Genomic DNA, 18,034 nt, shown 5'->3' on the forward strand with positions numbered 1-18,034 from the left:
AAAAAAAAATTAAAAATTTTTTATTTTTTTTTTTAAATATTTTTTTTCGAAAGATCGAAGAAATAGCTATCTATACTATTTGGGACACATTTTGCTAAGAACAATAGGTAATAAGTTACATGGATAAGAAAAAACCCCTGTTTGACCAAATTGTCAAAATTTTACCCCCTATAACTCAGAGAGTTCTCGACCGATGTTGTTGAAAAATTGTGTCTGAGTTACTATCCAATAGAGCTAACCTTGGTGCAAATTTCATCCCGATCGGAAGACATCGATTTCAAAAGTTGGTTCACTTGACATGAAATGCCCCATATATATTCTGGATCCTTATAGATAGCGAGTCGATTAAGCCATGTCCGTCTGTCTGTCTGTTGAAATCAATTTTCTGAAGACCCCAGATATCTTCGGGATCCAAATCTTCAATAATTCTGTCAGACATGCTTTCGAGAAGTTTGCTATTTAAAATCAGCAAAATCGGTCCATAAATAAATGAGATATGAGCAAAAAACCGGGACAACCTCGATTTTTGACCTATTTTTTTTATCTATATCTGGATTACTAAGTCATTAATATAGACAATATGGATATCTAATGATAGATATTTCAAAGTCCATTGCACGATGTAGATAAGGCTATAGTAAGTTGGACCTACAATGGGTTAAAATCGGGAAAAATATTTTTTAACCCGAATTTTTTTTCATCAAAAAATTTTTTTTGCCATATATTTTTTTTCAAAAAATTAAAAAAAAAATTTTTAAAAAATTTGAAAAAACTTTTTTTAAAAAAAATTAAAAAACAATTTCAAAAAAAAATTTTGAAAAACAATTAAAAAAAAAATTAAATTTTGTTTATCTAAATATATTTAAAAAAAATTATTTTAAAGTACAATTTGGTGAAGGCTATATAAGATTCGGCACAGCCGAATATACATAGCTCTCTTATTGGTTGAAAGATACATGATATGATGTAGCAAACAAGTAATACATTTTTTACCCGTTTTATCCCCTTTCGAATTTAAAAAAAAAATTGTTTTTATCTCTATTAGTTTAGAAGATATAAGGTTACCGAATTTACCTGTTTTTACCCCATAACCCTTCAAATTTCCAAAAATCTCTTCTTATATATAGAGAGAGGGGAACTTATAGTCCAAATTTCATGTCTCTATCTTTTGGCTCTTGGGCTGCGCGATGTGGAAGCAGTTAGTCACTCAGTAAATAAATAATTTAAATAAATTTTCAAATAATTTGCGCTTAATGTAACCACAGTAATATTATAACATTCACTTTAAACTATTAACACTTACATAAACCTAACATAACACTGTTAACTATAACATGTTATTATGCTCCTGAAATTGATAACAAAACAGCAGCTGTTTGTTTTTTTTATCAAAATCGGTCTGTGCCAAAAGAAAAACGTCAAACGTGATTTTCGTTTTCGGCAAATAAAAACCACAAGCAGGCATTACAAAATTGTTTAAAGTTCTTGGAAAGTAATTTCAAATTGTTTTGTTTATAAAATATTTGTGTTTTAAAGCAATATACAAGAGGGAAATATAACAAATTCCCTAAAATTTAAATAATGGCTCATGCCACCATACAAGTGAGTTGGAAAAATTTAAAAGACAACAAAAAAACATTTTCTTTTTTGTATGTGACGCAATAAGCAAAGCAAGTGGAAACGTTTTTTTTTTATTTTCCTTTGTGTAACAAAAAAATTCCTGTTGTTTTAATTTCCTCATTTAGGGACCCCAACTGTTAAATGGTTTCAAACATTTAACCCGTTTCGACAAGGGCTTGGGCGCGCAATTGCCCGATGCCTATAAGAAATTCTGGCGTGAATGGAAAGTTCTACAGCCGGCTGCTGTCCACTATATACCCAAAGAAGGTGAATGGGAACGCGATGAGGTGACGGGGGAAATTAAGCCTATACAAAATATTGCTTTGCCACTGATCGATACGCCCGAAAGCAACAAGGGTATTTGGGGTGGTGAGGCCGTCATTAAGGGTTTCCAGAAGCGTGAAAGACTAAAGCGTCGTGTGCCCCATTTCTGGGTGCCCGTTCTACGACGCTCTGTCGTACACAGTCAAGTGTTGAACGAGTACATGTCGATGGTGGTGACTGATCGTACAATTGAAAAGATTCACGAGAGTCATGGTTTCGATCATTATCTGTTGAAGGTAAGTGGACGAATGGAGGCATATGTACAGAATACTTCTATATATTTTTTTATGGTATTAATTTTTATGTATGTCTTTATTATAATTAATCTTTCATTATTGGTAGATAATATTTAAGAGCAGAGTTTATTATAAATTATCAAGAAATTGTTTTAAAGGCAGTCGCACTTTCATTAAGTAATGATAATTATGTATTAAAAATGTGTCAATTCCGTAAGCATTTTTTAAAATTGCTATCTATGGCTTATTATTGGTTTATTCTAGGTTACAATTTTCATATTAAAAGACTTAGGGCCATTATTACAACTTGCCTAAGGAGTGAGATCGAAAAATTCTTAACATACATATATGTTTATAAAAAAGAAACCACTAAACTTACAGCTTTAATTTTTTTTTATTTGATTGAAATTATTATTACAATTTACAAAAAAAATTATTTTTATAGTTTTAATCACTAGTGATGAAATTTTGAACCTTTTTCGGAAACCCTTCCATTAACGTTTTTATAGTGCTTTCTGTCACTTTGCTCGAACATGTAGTCCATCTCCGTTTAAAATCTACCACACTTTTGGACACCTTTTTTGTACTCTTCAATTCTCTTTTAACAAGAGCCCAATATCTCTCCACTGGCCTTAGCTCCGGGCAGTTTGGAGGATTTGCCTCTCTTGGTACAAATACCACATTATTGTTCTTGTACCACTCAAGGGCTTGTTTGCCATAGTGACAGGATGCCAAGTCAGGCCAAAAATAAGTGGACACATTATGAAGTCTTATGAATGGAAGCAGCCTTTTTTGTAAACATTCCTTGATGTAAATTTCGGTATTTATAGAGCCCGTTGTAACAAATGAGTGGCTTCTTTTGCCGCAACTGCATATTGCTTGCCATACCAAGAACTTTCTGGGAAATTTTGTCTGCTTTTGGGTCCTAAACTTTTCTTCAACATTCCCTCGAGCATCAGCAACATAAAATTTTTGACCTGGAAGTTGCGAAAAATCTGCCAGAACATACGTTTCGTCATCCATTATGCAGCAAGAATATTTTTTTATAAAACTTGACTTCAATATCCGTGCTCTGTTTTTGGCCTCTAAATTTTTAGTAGCGTTCCTGTCAGGAACTTTTTGAGCCTTGTATGTTTTTAAACCTGCATTAGCTTTAACTTTTCGTACCAAATAGTCCGAGCACTGAGCTAACCGGGCTGCTTTCCTACCGGATGTGTTGGGAGCTCTTTTGAAAATGCGTTCTATTTTTTTGGCTTTAGAAACATCATGTGGACCATTCCTTCTACCTGAACCAGGTTTTCTATCAACTGACAAGTTCTCCCGGTACTGTTTAATAACATTGGAAACAGTTTGACGGCAGACCTTTGTATGCTTGGCCAACTTTTTGTAAGACCAAGTTGGGTTTTGTTGAAAATATTTAATAATTTCAGTACGCACTTTTTTCTGGTCACTCATTTTAATCAGATTAACAAAAAAATTAATATAATTGACATTACACATAATAACTGACATGTTTTTCAAAGGTAACTTGATCAAAAAAAAATTCAAATAATACTTGGGTTAAAAAATGTAATGAAAAACGTGTGTTAAGAATTTTTCGATCTCACTCCTTATATAGTAAAAGGTAACTTTAAGCAATAGAAAAAAGTACCCTTTAGGTTAACTTTAACTATAAAGGCAAGTTGTAATAATCGCACTTAGAATCTTTACAATTTTTATATTAAAAGACCCATGATTATAAATCAGACTTAGGATCTTCACAATTTTTATATTAATAGACCCACGATTAAAATACAGATGGTTCTAAATCAAAATTTTTATATTAAAAGACCCATGAAAAAAATCAGATGGTTCTAAATAAAAATTTTATTATTCAAAGACCCACGATTAAAAATCAGATGGTTGTAAATCAATATTTTTGTATTAAAAGACCCAAAATAAAAATCAGATGGTTCTAAATAAAAATTTTGTTATTAAAAGACCCACGATTAAAAATCAGATGGTTGTAAAACAAAATTTTTATATTAAAAGACCCACGATTAAAAAGCAGATAGTTTTAAATTCAAATTTTTTTATTAAAAGACCCAAGATTAAAAATTAGATGTTTCTGAATGAAAGCAGATGGTTGGTTCTAAATCAAAATTTTTATATTAAAAGACCCACGATTAAAAAGCAGATAGTTCTAAATCAAAATTTTTATATTAAAAGACCCACGATTAAAAAGCAGATAGTTCTAAATCAAAATTTTTATATTAAAAGACCCACGATTAAAAAGCAGATAGTTCTAAATCAAAATTTTTATATTAAAAGACCCACGATTAAAAAGCAGATAGTTCTAAATCAAAATTTTTATATTAAAAGACCCACGATTAAAAAGCAGATAGTTCTAAATCAAAATTTTTATATTAAAAGACCCACGATTAAAAAGCAGATAGTTCTAAATCAAAATTTTTATATTAAAAGACCCACGATTAAAAAGCAGATAGTTTTAAATTCAAATTTTTTTATTAAAAGACCCACGATTAAAAATTAGATGTTTCTGAATGAAAGCAGATGGTTCTAAATCAAAATGTTTATATTAAAAGACCCACGATTAAAAATTAGATGTTTCTGAATGAAAGCAGATGGTTCTAAATCAAAATTTTTATATTAAAAGACCCACGATTAAAAATTAAATGTTTCTGAATGAAAGCAGATGGTTCTAAATCAAAATTTTTATATTAAAAGACCCACGATTAAAAAAGTAGATGATTTCAAAATCAAAATTTTGATACTAAAAGACACACGATTCTCAATCAAAGTTTTTATATTAAAAAAATCACCATTCTAGATTGAAATTTTCATTCAAACTATGTATTTATGTTTATTTTTGCAGAATCGTGCTTGTGATTTACGTTCATCTTTAGCCCTGACTTTAAAGCGTAAAATCTTACAAGATTTATCATTGGGTTGTCCAGCCTATGCAGCACAGCCCGCTGAACGTGAGCGTATACTTCAAGAATACAAATGTTATTTGGAAGGGGTAAGTTTTTTAACATCCTAACATGACTTAAAACAAATTGTAAACCTATTCCTCTTTATAGTACACTACCGAGGAAATTGAATGGTACGGCTACACCTACGAACAAGCCATCAGAAAACTACAAGCTCAATTACGTGCCGAAAATTCCATGATACCACATAAAGTAGAATTTCGTATGAAATTAATAGAGCAACTCAAACAGGCAGGTATACGTGAAGCTGGTGGTGTCGCTGCTGAATCCGATAAACCTGCAGGCCCAACATCATCCTCTGAAAAAGATACCGCCGACATTGAAGCTTTAACCAAACTGGAGTCATCGTCTTCAACGTCTAGTTCTACTTCCTCCAATTGGTTGTCGAAAATCAATCCCTTTGGCAAGAAACAAGAAACTTAATTTGTTATTTTAACAAATGTCATTGTAAAAGAGTGTTCATGAAATCCACATTATAATAGTTATAAAGATTTTGCTTCAAGTTTTTTTTTATTTTTTTTTAATTTCATTTGTAATAATTTTTGGTCAGTTTTTGGCAACAAATACTTTTTTCTTCTTATATAAAAATTCAGCAGTTTAATAAAAACTTGATATTTTGATTTGAATGAAAAGCAAACAAAGAAAAAACGTTGGCTTAGCCAGTTATAATAAAATAAAAGTTAATTGTACAAAAAATAAACTAATTAACAAGCTTTTAAAATATTTCATTACGAGGACATTTGATTGTTAGAAAACAATATTTGTCTTCTTAATGGAATATCTTTTTTTTCGTGTCTGATAAAAATAAACAAAATCTATGTAATAGAAATTAAATTTGGTGGTTTGTTTTATATGGAATTTCACAGAAATGGAAAATATTTTCACTTATTATGCTCAATAGTAATAACAATTGAAAACAATTATGATACACATATTTGCATTCGTTGACAATCTAAACAAACGTTAAACAACTTATTAAAAACTTTAATGTTTTGTAAATCGAAGGAAAGCATAGCATGGGAGTGTTGGTGGGCAATGTAAAAGCGGAAAGGGGAAGCACTTTAAATAAGGATCCCTATTATTTCAAATCCAGAATTTTTGTTCAGAATGTCAGACTAAAGTATTTAAAGTTTAGCCTGGTGAAACATATGATTTATAAACTTCATTGTAGATTGAAAATTTTTTCCAAGCAATCCAGAAATGTAGCAATAAAGCTCTTTCTAAATCTCTAAATCAATTTTATGAAAAGTGCTGTTTAAAAAAAACTTGTTTTTGTTAAAAAAAAAAAAATTCGTGGCACAAATGAGGAGTTTCTGTGAAAAATGCTTGATTTAGCTGGTAAAGGCATTTGGTAATTTAAAAAATGCATTCATATACAAAAATTATTTTCCCAAAAAAGTTTTTTGGAAATAAACTTTTATTTAACTAGAAAAGTATTTTTAATGCAAAAGTAATTTTGTAACAAGAAGCTCTTTCTGAAATTCTTATTCAATTTTATAAAAAAGCTATATTCAAAATTACGTGTTTTTTATTTAATTATTTTATTTCATTTATTTAGAATCAAGCCCTTAGGGCCAAATATGATTAATATTCCACTCAGAAAAAATTAATTACATAAAATTAAAAAAATTATACATAGTAAGAATAGAAATTAAAGAAAAGTAAATTAAATTAAAAACTAAAATTTTAAAAAATATAATAATCAATAAACAAATTTGTAATATAAAGTATAATAATTATATATACATTATACGATAACAGTATTAGGTAATATGCAAAGGGGAGAATAATAAAAAAAAAATAAAAGCAAAGAAACAAATTTACAAACTTTTTTCAAAATATTGTTTCAGTCTACGCTTAAATGTTTGATTCGAAAAAGAAAAAAATTTTAATTTTATGGGAAGAGGATTCCACACCCGTAAGACTCTCACGTGAAGTGATCTTTCATAAATGGAAGATGCTATACGGTGACACACTATCTGTGGGTTTCTACTAGATCGCGAAAATTGGAAACTATCTACAATATACATCGGACAATTCGTCATAATAGCTTTACGAAATAGTAACAGCATTCTTAATTTTATGAAATCTTCAAATGTAAACCCAATAAAATCCATAACATAATTCTCAATCGGTATATAAATCTGATAATACGATTAAATGTAAGTTGGATTCTCCTCAAGAATGTACTGTTGGTGCCTGAATATATCTCCAAGGCATACATCAATTGTGACATTAGGAGAGCATTTGCAACATTCCTCCTAATACGAAATGGAAGGTACAGATCAAGTGAATATAATCTTCTGATGGTACCATTCACACGTGCGCAAACATAATCAATATGTTTCGAAAAATTCAGTCCTCGTTCTAAATAAACCCCCAAGCACTTCATTTCATCCACAAATTGTAAACCAACTCCATTCATAGATATATGGAAATCTTCAGCATCGCATCCAAAACACATAGCCTTAGACTTATCAGTGTTAATATTAAAACCATTATCCTCCATCCACCGAGAAATGAACCCTAAGTAAAAATTAACATTATTCTCCAAAACATCACGGTTATTCGATGCAAACAAAATCTGAATATCATCAGCATATATAAAAGATTCAAAAGAAGTAACATCAAAAATATTAACAAAGTCATTGATATAAATCATAAACAACAATGGACCAATTACCGAACCCTGAGGTACTCCACTCGAAACCTCTAAAGCATATAACTTCGTACCACACACTTCAACGTACTGCGTCCTCCCCGACAGATATGATTGCATCAACTTACATGAACATCTGGAAAATTTGAACATGTCACACAACTTTAAAATTAACCTTGATGTAGTACCCTGTCAAATGCCTTCGACAAATCCAGCGAAACCAATACACTCATTTTCCTCTCATTAATTTTCCGTCGTATTGAATCTGTAAGTCCACCAAGTAGAGCAGTAGTACTATACTTTCGCCTCAACCCAGACTGATTGACATGTAATAACGCGTTCTGATCTATATAAAGCATAATTTGGTCCTTCATAATATGTTCAACATTTTTAGAAAGAATTGGAACCATAGAAATTGGACGTAGGTTTTCAATCGAATTAGAATTTGCCTCCTTCCTAATCGGTGCCACTCGTGCAATTTTCCAGATCGAAGGATATTTAGAGGTAGTAAATATTGTGTTAACGATATGCGTAGGAGAAGAACTTATGTAAGGGAAAATAATCTTGATAAAAAAATATAGATTTTTCTTAGCGAAAAAAAGATTTATTGGTGAAAAACTTAATTAGAGAAGGATTTTTGATATAGAAATAACAATTTTGGGAAAAAGTGTTTTCTAAAAAAAATATTACAAGAGCACTTTCTAAAGGTAACCGCGTAACCACCTTTTTAAGCACAAATTTGTTTGACGTGTTTACTCTTACAAGTGTTTTGTAAGATCAAACCAAAGTAAAATAAGTTTTTGAAAGAAATAAAAGAATTCAAATATATTTTATTTAGTGGTTACGTCTTTTTCGGCAAATATTTGTCATGTCATGTGAACTCGTGAAAAAAGTTTTATTTATATTCAGTAATTGAAAAATCAGCATTTAGTTAAATAAGCTTTGTCTTGGCGAAAAAGGATTTTTTGGGCAAAAATATTTATTTAATTAGAAAAAATATTTAGAAGAAAATACATTAGCGGTATTCACAATGTAGAGTACTTGCCCCAGTAAAAAAGCAGAAAAGCTTTTTATTGACAAATATTTAAATTTCTAATGTATTTTGTTTTTATTTTTTTGATATTGTACTCTTTTACTACATTACCAGGCCAAGTACTCTACATTGTGAATACCGCTATTATTTTTGTAAAAATAAAGATTTTTTGGAAAAAGTTTTGATCAATTTTGTGTTTTTGTTACAAGAAAAACCTTCTATACTTCTAAATCAATTTTGTAAAAAAAGATCTTGAAAAATTCGATTTTTGTAAAAAAAAAAAAGATTTTTTCTTTAAACAAAAGTGGATTTTTCGTGAAACAAGCTCGATTTGGGGTGAAAGAATTTAGTAATAGAAAAAAAATTGAGAAAAAGCAAAAAAAAAGCTTTTATATATTTAAAACAAGATTTTTTGTAGAAAAAAACTAATTTTTGGAAAAAATTATTTTTTTGGGAAAAAATACCTTTTTTTGAAATTTCTGAATAAAAATTAATTAAATTATTTTGATTTATGAGTACAAAAACATGCCAATGGTTTAATGAAAAATATAATTGGGGGATTCAAACGGTCTTCTATTAGGTCATATTGTCATAATATCGTAAAATATTATTTTAGTTTAAAAAAATTTTTGTTGTGTTTCAAACAAAAAAGTTCTAAACTAATAAGACTTTTTGAACTATGTTTATTGTTTTGTCTTAAAATAACACTTTTTTTGTTTGCAGCTCAACAACAATTTGTTTAAACTAAAATAATATTTTACGACCTTATGACAATACGACCTAATAGTAGACCGTTTGAATACCCCAAATATTAATAAAATGATAAGAACAATAACAAATAAGAGAGCTATATTCGGCAGTGCCAAATCTTATATACACTTTACTAATGTATTCTTTTGTTTTATTAAAAAAAATTTTTGTTAAAAAAAATTTTGAAAATATTTTTGGAGGGGAACAATATTTTTGTGTTAAATTGGTGAAATATTTTTTTAAACAAGAAAGTTATATTCCTCAATACTGAATCTTATACATATACCCTTCACCAAAGTATATTTTAAGATAAAAAAGGAAACCATTTTTTCACAGTTATTTTTGGGAATAGAAAATTAATTTTTAGTAAGATTTTATGTGCTAAATTCCGGGTGTCACTTATATGGGACACGATGCAAATCTGGGTAATTGTATAACAGATAAATTTGTAAAAAGGGGAGCGATGATGGCTGAGTAGGCGATTGATTCCCTGATTGATTCTGGTATTTCGTTTGCAAAATGTATAATGGTTGTGCAGCAGAAACTATATGAGACAGTACAGAACAGATGGACTAATTAATCCACCAGTGTTATCACGAGGTTGACCTGGCCCATATACGATGACGGCAGGAAGAATCTACTTATAGAATTGCGACATGAGCAAATAGGGATAATTGTCTTTTTTTTATTACAGGACTCTACATACTTGGAACACATGCTAGAAGAATGGGCCTACGGTTTAACGATTACTGTAGAAGTTGTGGAAAAGAAGAAGAGGAGGAGACTGTGTCCCACCTATTATGTCAATCCTCGGCTCTGACAAACTTGATGGAACGTATTCTTGAAACCTCCTTCCTCTCGTGTTTAGATGAGTTATCAAAGGGTGAATCTGAGTCACATTCATTCCTTCAACAGAGAATTGGTTCACTTTGGAAACAACGGATGTACACATCTGCTCAAAATAATAGATACACCAAAATTTATTTTTTAAAAACGAAAAAAAATAATGGTATATTGTAAAATTATAAAAAAAATTCAGTCGATTTTTATTTATAGTTAAAAGGAGAGTAAAAAACAAAAACAAAATATTTCATAATTAATAATAAATATTATAAAGTAAATTAAATTTCTTAAATTTCGAAAAATTTGGTGCTCATAATAATAGATACATTTTTAAAAATTCTTATTAAACAAAAGCTAATAAATTTTATCTTAAAAAAATTAGTTTATTATTAAAGTAAAGCTAGTATCCAGTATATCCACCTTTGTTTTGTAAAACTTTCTCCACTCTTCTGGGCATACTGGATATCAAGTTCTGACACTTCTCCAATGGAATCTCGTACCATATTTTTTGCGTTTTCTCCCATAAATCGTCTTTATTTTTGAAAACTTCCTTCGAAAGCCTTATCTTTAATTCACTCCACAAGTTTTCTATTGGGTTTAAATCAGGGGATTGGCTGGGCCAGCTTAAAACAGGTACGTTATTCTCCAAGAACCAGTTTTTAACTAATCTTGAACTATGTTTTGGGTCGTTGTCCTGCTGGAATGTCCATATTAATGGCATATTTTGCGATGCATATGGAAGCATTACGTTTTCCAATATGTCTCTATACCCACTAGCATTCATGGTATCTTCTATTCGGAATATCGGACCAACACCATTCCATGAAAAGCAACCCCAAACCATTATGTTTCCCCCGCCATGTTTTACCGTCTTTTTTGTAAATTTAACGTGGAATTCTTTTCCTTTTGGTCGGCGTACATTTCTTTGGCAGTCGTTTCCAAACAAATTTATTTTTGTTTCGTCGCTCCATAAAATATTTCTCCATTTTTTTTCGCCTTCACACCCGGACCATTGTAAGTGCTCTTTAGCAAATTCTAATCTTGTCTTGATATTTTTTTGGCGCATTAGTGGCACTTTTCTGGCAATTCTTCCCGGCAATTTAGCTTGTAAAAGACGACGACGAACTGTTTGTGGACTGATTTCGTTACATAGCTCCGCAGAAATAGCTTTCGATGATATGAAAGGGTCTTTTTTAACCATAAGGACGATCCGCCTATCTGTTTCTGGACTGGTTTTCTTTGGTCTACCGCGAGTTTCTCTTTTTTGTTTTTTAGATAAAGCATTTTGGACAAAATGTAAAGATCTTCCTATGCTCTTTGCTATTTCCCGTAATGATTTTCCTTGATTTCTCATCGTTTGAACAATTTTTTTCTCATCTTCGGTACAATGATGATTTCGTCCCATTTTCTTCAAAAGAGTCCTATTTTTTATAAAATTGTTGCTAAAATTTAAATTATACTTACTGTTTCACGTAAATAGGAACAAAAAATTGCACAAAAAAAAAATTGTATATAAACAAATTACAAATTACTGATGTGTATCTATTTTTATGAGCAAATAATTTTTTGTAATTCAAATAAATTCGTTTTTAAAAATCAACATGAAAGCAATTAGTTGCCAGATTTTTGACTGACATGACATTGCCAGATAGAAATTTTAATAATATGATGTATTCTTAACGCTTGCGAGGAAATTTTCAATGTTACCGCCATTTAAATTTTTTCCAATTAGGTGTATCTATTATTTTGAGCAGATGTGTATATAAATATCCTGCTGTTTACTTCTTTCGTATCACAATGGGATCAGTTTTGAATGCACCCATGGAACCTAACCTAACCTACATTTTCCACTACAATTGGTTTTAATAAAAATTGGTAAACAATTATTTAAGTAAAACAAAAAAGTTGTATGATAAAAAATGTTTGGTCAAAAAAATTATCGTAAAATCAAATTTTTTGATCAAACAAAATTTCGAGTTAAAAATTATTTTTCCCGATTATGACTCATTATTAGAAAGGTCTATGAAATGTCTATCATTATATATCAATATTTTCTATCAAGAATCTAGGTAGTCGTGGGTTTTTGCTAATATCTCAGCCATTTGTGGCCAATTTTACCAAATTTAGCAACCGAAACAGTAATAGCTGATATACTGATGTATCAATCATGTTTCTATATTATTTGGTTGATACGGATAGTTGAGTTCAACATACAGACGTACATGGCTATATCGACTTCGACTTTATGGGTAGCAAATGAAAAATTTAGAAATTAACACTCATGGTGAAGGTTATAAAAATAAATAAATTAAACACTGACCCCCTTATTCGTAATAAAATTTTAATTTTATGAAAAATTTATAAAACTAATTTCTTTATGGACATTTTGTTTTATAAACCTTTGATAAAACAAAAATTTCATTATGAATAATAAATAATGAAATTTCAAGATAAGTTATTCTTCATAAAAATAATGCGAACATTAATTATTGTTATTACTTTATTATTTAGATCATGATATATTTAATAATACATTGAAAATAAAATACATATCAAAATGTTTACAATAATTATTTTGATTTTGTAGATTATTAATTATTAAAAAAATAATTGCGAAAAAATACGTACATACATAAATAAAAGTTATATTATTAAAATAATATTGCTGAAATGTGTGATTTTTTTTAAATATTTAAAATACCAAGGAATGCTCTATATTGAAATAAATCCATATAAGATGATAATATGACTTAATTTTTACAATAAAAAAAAATAAAATAATAAACAAAAATTATAATAAAATATATAAAATTTTAAACATATTTGTGCTTTAATTAAAACATTCTAAAGAAAGAATGATAGCAAAAAAGTAATAGATACAAAGGACACATACAAAACTTTTAATTGTAAATGTATTTCCTGTTTTTTTTTTCATTTAGTGGCAAATGTTTTAACAATTTGTTAGCTGGAGAAAATATTTCTACGCAATTGGATTCTTTTTCATTAGTTCGATATCGGCTGCCATCATATCGTTGACCAATTCCATGAAAGTTACCTTAGGGGTCCAATTCAATTCACGTTTGGCTTTCGAGGCATCACCCTGCAACAGATCCACTTCGGTGGGACGGAAATATTTGGGATTTATACGTACGCGCACCACTCCAGTATCCTGTTCGATGCCAACCTCTTCAACTCCTTCACCCTGCCAGACAATCTGACGTCCGATGTAGCGAAATGAGGCCTCAACGAATTCCCTTACACTATGGGTCTCTCCGGTGGCAATGACATAGTCCGAGGGTGTTTCCCGCTGCAACATCATCCACATGGCCTCCACATAATCCATGGCATGACCCCAATCACGTTTGGAATCCAAGTTACCCAATTCAAAGTATTCCAATTGATTAAGATAGATTTTTGCTACCGAACGTGTAATTTTGCGTGTAACAAAATTCTCACCTCTTCGTGGTGATTCATGATTAAAGAGAATGCCATTGCAGGCAAACATATTGTACGCTTCCCTATAGTTGATGACAATCCAGAAACCATACATTTTGGCGCAGGCTAAAATTAAAGTTTGGGGACAATCGGTAATAGTTATCGGATTTGGGGTTGTTAAGGTTTTTAATTGTCTTGTGATGATTGATGATAGTGACGTCGTTAGTTAAAATGGTGTACAGTATAACATACTTCTTATTTAAGCAATTTTAGAAGAATAAGTTCTTCTCTCGCCTCAAAATTTATTTTTGCAGTTGTTTTATGTTTCTATTTTTCAATATATGTATATAAAAATACAAGGCCTGACTCACTCACTTACTCCCTCACTGATTTATCAAAGCCCAGTTAAAACAGCTCATTTTACATCATATAGATCCAGGACCTTAAATCAAAAATAGAGCCGACAAGTGTCTGGTACTTTTTTGAAACTCGATAGTCTAGGTGGCCTAAATCGGTAAAAATATTACACTAGAACCCTCTGTTAGCCTTTATAACTTCTAAATTAGTAAACATAGAAATACAATTTTTAATTCATGTGACCCAGAACAATAATAGTACAAATCTTTTAGGTATTTTTTGGAAATTCGAATTTTCAAGGGAGTAAAAATAGTATCCATTTTTAGATACTATTTTTCAACAAAACGATAAAAAAAATGGAAAATTTCACTCTAATTTTTTTTACAGTTTTACACAACAAAAACATGAACAAAATTCCACAAAAAAATACTTTTTTTTGGGATTTTTTTTGTTTTTGTTGTTAAAAAGATCAGAGTGTAATTTTCCATTCTTTTTAAATGAATACCCTCATTATTTTCTAATTGTACTCATAATTAATACGAACATTTTCCAAAATTATTTCCACACTGTGGGAGAAGGGCCCAAAAAGGGTGTAAAACCGGACATTTTATATTATTTATTAGTATTATGGTACTGTTTGTTTGTGAACTAGGAAGCTATGTAAAAGTGAATGAAATACTTTCTGTAACATTCTGTATCTACTAAAAAAAGTTCCGTCAAAATAAAGGCTTTTTCACTTACCATATGGTGATCTCGGATAAAATGGTGTTTGTTCATTTTGTGGCGTTTCCACAACTTTGCCATACAGCTCTGAGGTAGATGCTTGATAGAATTTAACTTTACTCTCCATGCCACAGGTACGTATGGCATCCAATATACGCAGAGTGCCAACCGCATCAACTTCGGCAGTATACTCGCTGAGATCAAAGGACACCTTAACATGGGATTGGGCAGCCAAATTATATATCTCCTCCGGTTTAACCATATTAATAATTTTCACTAAACTACTACTGTCTGTCATGTCACCATAGTGTAGTTTCATAGAGCCACCCTTGTGGGCCTGGGGATCTGCATATAAATGCTGTATGCGCGATGTATTGAAAGTGCTGGCCCGTCTAATGATGCCATGAACTTCATAGCCTTTTTTTAGCAAAAACTCGGCCAAATAAGAACCATCCTGAAAGAATGGAATTCAAGTTAAACAATTGTTATATTGCATTTGTTGTACAATATATTACAACAAAACACACGTCATGTTTTTATGGCCATCGTCTTATCTTCAAATGAAATTGTTAATACATTATTGTTTTTATTGTTATAGTTTTAGAAATTATGAATCATTATTACACCTTCTAATTGAAATTTAACTATTTTAGTTTTCTATAAAAGAAATATTCTACGAAATAAATTTTCTTTTGGTTTTTCTTTACCTGTCCCGTTATGCCGGTTATTAGCGCAATACGTTTTTCCATTTGTGTTTCGCCATTTATTTCTAATGTTTTACTACCGGTGGCATTTTCTAAACTATTTTCTTGACTTTCAGCCATTATTTTTTGCTTTTTGTTGGCAATTTTTATTGATAAAAATAATATTTTGCCAATATAAACAAATAATTTGCGAATTTATTTGCTTTAAATTTACACGGAATTAAAACAGCTGCTACAAAAACAACAATTGCAAATACTTTTAAAAATGGGGGGTGGTAGAGAGTTGCCCATATGTTTTATTATCAAAGTTGTACCAACACCCAGGCTACCAGATCATTACTTTTAAGATAATCGGTAATTTTAACGGTTTTTTATGAAATATTTTCAAAATAGTGCACAGTGGTTTAGAATAGCTTTTTTTTGAACTATTGGAGATATCATAACGAAATTTAACAAGGTTGGAGCTAAAGTGTTTTCGAGTTTCCCATTTTTTAAACAAATCGCCAAAATCAATTTATTATCCGAATGAGCTGAACATATAAATAGTCCTTGAGAAGATCTACAAATATGCTTACATATGTATGTTATCTCTCTTATTTTTTAATATAGCATGATCTTTATTGGTTTTTTTTAATCAGTTATATTGGCGATACAATTCTTAGAATATTTGGAATCTAGATAAAAGAAAATTGTATAATTGGTAATGGTTTTTGTTCTATATTGTGATCCATAAAAATGTAACACATTACGAGGGTATGGGTAACGTTTAATAAATGGTGCAAAATATGTCGATGGGGGTGTATATTCTGGGACCTGGTAAAATTCTACAACGATCCAGCTATGAAGGCATGATATGATCTCGACAGAAGGACTTAGGGGATCCAATTTTTCCTAAATATTATTTATTGATCAGAAATATGTATTTTGTATTGAAAATGTGCAATATAGGTCAAATAGAACTAGAGTTATGGACCAGCAACCTTCAAAAATTTTGATATTTATTCCCATGATAAAAAGCTGAAAATGGTAAGAATCGGTTGATGATTTCTCCAAATTTCTTCCTTCAATATGACTCTATGGTACATAAATGTCTATAGAATAGCTGTATCCACTAGGGTACGCCGATTTGTAAGGACAACAATTTGTCGATATTGTTCCATCAATATTTCGATTGGTTTTGGCATAAGGAAAAAAAGTTCCAGACGCCCAAATTTTAATTGTTTAACTTTTTCTCAACCTTTATTTTTAAGGTTTTTTTTAAATATTATATTTCCAAGGTGAAATTGTACGCTAAAACTGAAAAATGTTCTTGAAGTTTTGGACGAGTTTTTATCGAAAAAATTTTTAAAGCATTAATTTTTAATGTGTCCCTGTTTTGTATGCTCCAATTTGTATTTAAATATTTTTCGCACCGACCTTGGTACCGTCAATAGAGCCAAAAATCTAAAAAATAGCTTTTATTTGATACCCATTTTCGGAATCAAATATATATTTTATCTCATTTTTTGAAAACAATTTATCTTTAGAAATTTTAAAGTCCTTTTAAAAGGACATCTGACTTCATGAAGAAAAACTGAGAACGCAGTGTTGATAACTATGGTCTCTACTTTGAAAAATATATCGATTTTTCCATGGGTATGTAAAAAATATTGTAACAGTTCTTGTTCGGAAACACGCCCTGAAAACTATTTTCAAATATTTGAGTGAAAGTAACTCTAATTTCAAATAATTTTTTAATGTTTTGCATAAAAAAATTTGAAAATTGTTGTTATCAGGCCCAAAGTTCATTATTACGTACTACTTTCATGTAATAAATTGTTACCGCTTATCTATATTATAAAAGGTAATACAAATTTGCTAAAGATCATTTTTTAAAAATTTATTTCCGCTTGAGTAAATACATACTTAGGTGACAGTTTTAATGAAGCAAATGTATATGTTAATTAAAATTATATTATTTGTTTACAACAATTAAAATAATAATATGTATACAGATTTACATACATATAGTACAAATAATTGTATTTAAATAACGTAAAGTCTGTTTTAAATGCCATTAAATAAATATAAATTTAAAAATCCAAAAGGTTTATGCATTATATTGAATTTATTATTATTATTATTTATTCTTAATTTGATCTAAAAGCATATTTTTAGAATAGTATTTTAAAAAACTTGTTGCAATAATCAGGCCTGTCACATATTTTGTTCGGAATGGTTTCAATTCCGTACTTCTTCAGATTCCGTGCAAATTATTAATTGAAAAAATATTTAATAATTCTGTATTTCTGATTTTAATTTGACAACATTTTTAATATTAAAACAAAAGTGAAGTTTTTGGTACAGAAATTGATTCA

At 29.8% G+C, this 18,034-nt stretch overlaps 2 protein-coding genes across 2 annotated transcripts; one reads left to right on the forward strand and one right to left on the reverse strand.

Moving 5' to 3' along the window:
- Positions 1 to 1,401: 1,401 nt before the first annotated feature.
- mRpL28 (mitochondrial ribosomal protein L28) lies at positions 1,402 to 6,007 on the forward strand. The gene is made up of 4 exons (XM_065500986.1): positions 1,402 to 1,602; positions 1,746 to 2,180; positions 5,056 to 5,202; positions 5,264 to 6,007. Exons 1-4 carry the CDS (start codon positions 1,582 to 1,584, stop codon positions 5,594 to 5,596), a joined length of 936 nt encoding a protein of 311 aa, XP_065357058.1. The 5' UTR covers positions 1,402 to 1,581; the 3' UTR covers positions 5,597 to 6,007.
- Positions 6,008 to 12,913: 6,906 nt separating this feature from the next.
- Positions 12,914 to 15,905, reverse strand: Gmd (GDP-mannose 4,6 dehydratase). The gene is made up of 3 exons (XM_065501528.1): positions 15,681 to 15,905; positions 14,992 to 15,427; positions 12,914 to 14,019 (listed from the first exon to the last, which is right to left on the reverse strand). The coding sequence occupies exons 1-3, from the start codon at positions 15,795 to 15,797 to the stop codon at positions 13,439 to 13,441; spliced, it is 1,134 nt and encodes a 377-aa protein (XP_065357600.1). The 5' UTR covers positions 15,798 to 15,905; the 3' UTR covers positions 12,914 to 13,438.
- Positions 15,906 to 18,034: the final 2,129 nt, after the last annotated feature.

This window comes from Calliphora vicina, chromosome 2 (genome assembly GCF_958450345.1).
Source record: "Calliphora vicina chromosome 2, idCalVici1.1, whole genome shotgun sequence".
Taxonomy (NCBI): domain Eukaryota; kingdom Metazoa; phylum Arthropoda; class Insecta; order Diptera; family Calliphoridae; genus Calliphora; species Calliphora vicina.

Coding starts and splice junctions, on each gene's coding strand:
- mRpL28 (XM_065500986.1), top strand. CDS start 1,582: ATGGCTCATGCCACCATACAA. Junction 1,603..1,745: donor TGGCTCATGCCACCATACAA/GTGAGTTGGAAA, acceptor TTCCTCATTTAG/GGACCCCAACTGTTAAATGG. Junction 2,181..5,055: donor TCGATCATTATCTGTTGAAG/GTAAGTGGACGA, acceptor TTATTTTTGCAG/AATCGTGCTTGTGATTTACG.
- Gmd (XM_065501528.1), bottom strand. CDS start 15,797: ATGGCTGAAAGTCAAGAAAATAGTTTAGAAAATGCCACCGGTAGTAAA. Junction 15,428..15,680: donor TAACCGGCATAACGGGACAG/GTAAAGAAAAAC, acceptor CCATTCTTTCAG/GATGGTTCTTATTTGGCCGA. Junction 14,020..14,991: donor TTATCCGAGATCACCATATG/GTAAGTGAAAAA, acceptor CTTTAATTTTAG/CCTGCGCCAAAATGTATGGT.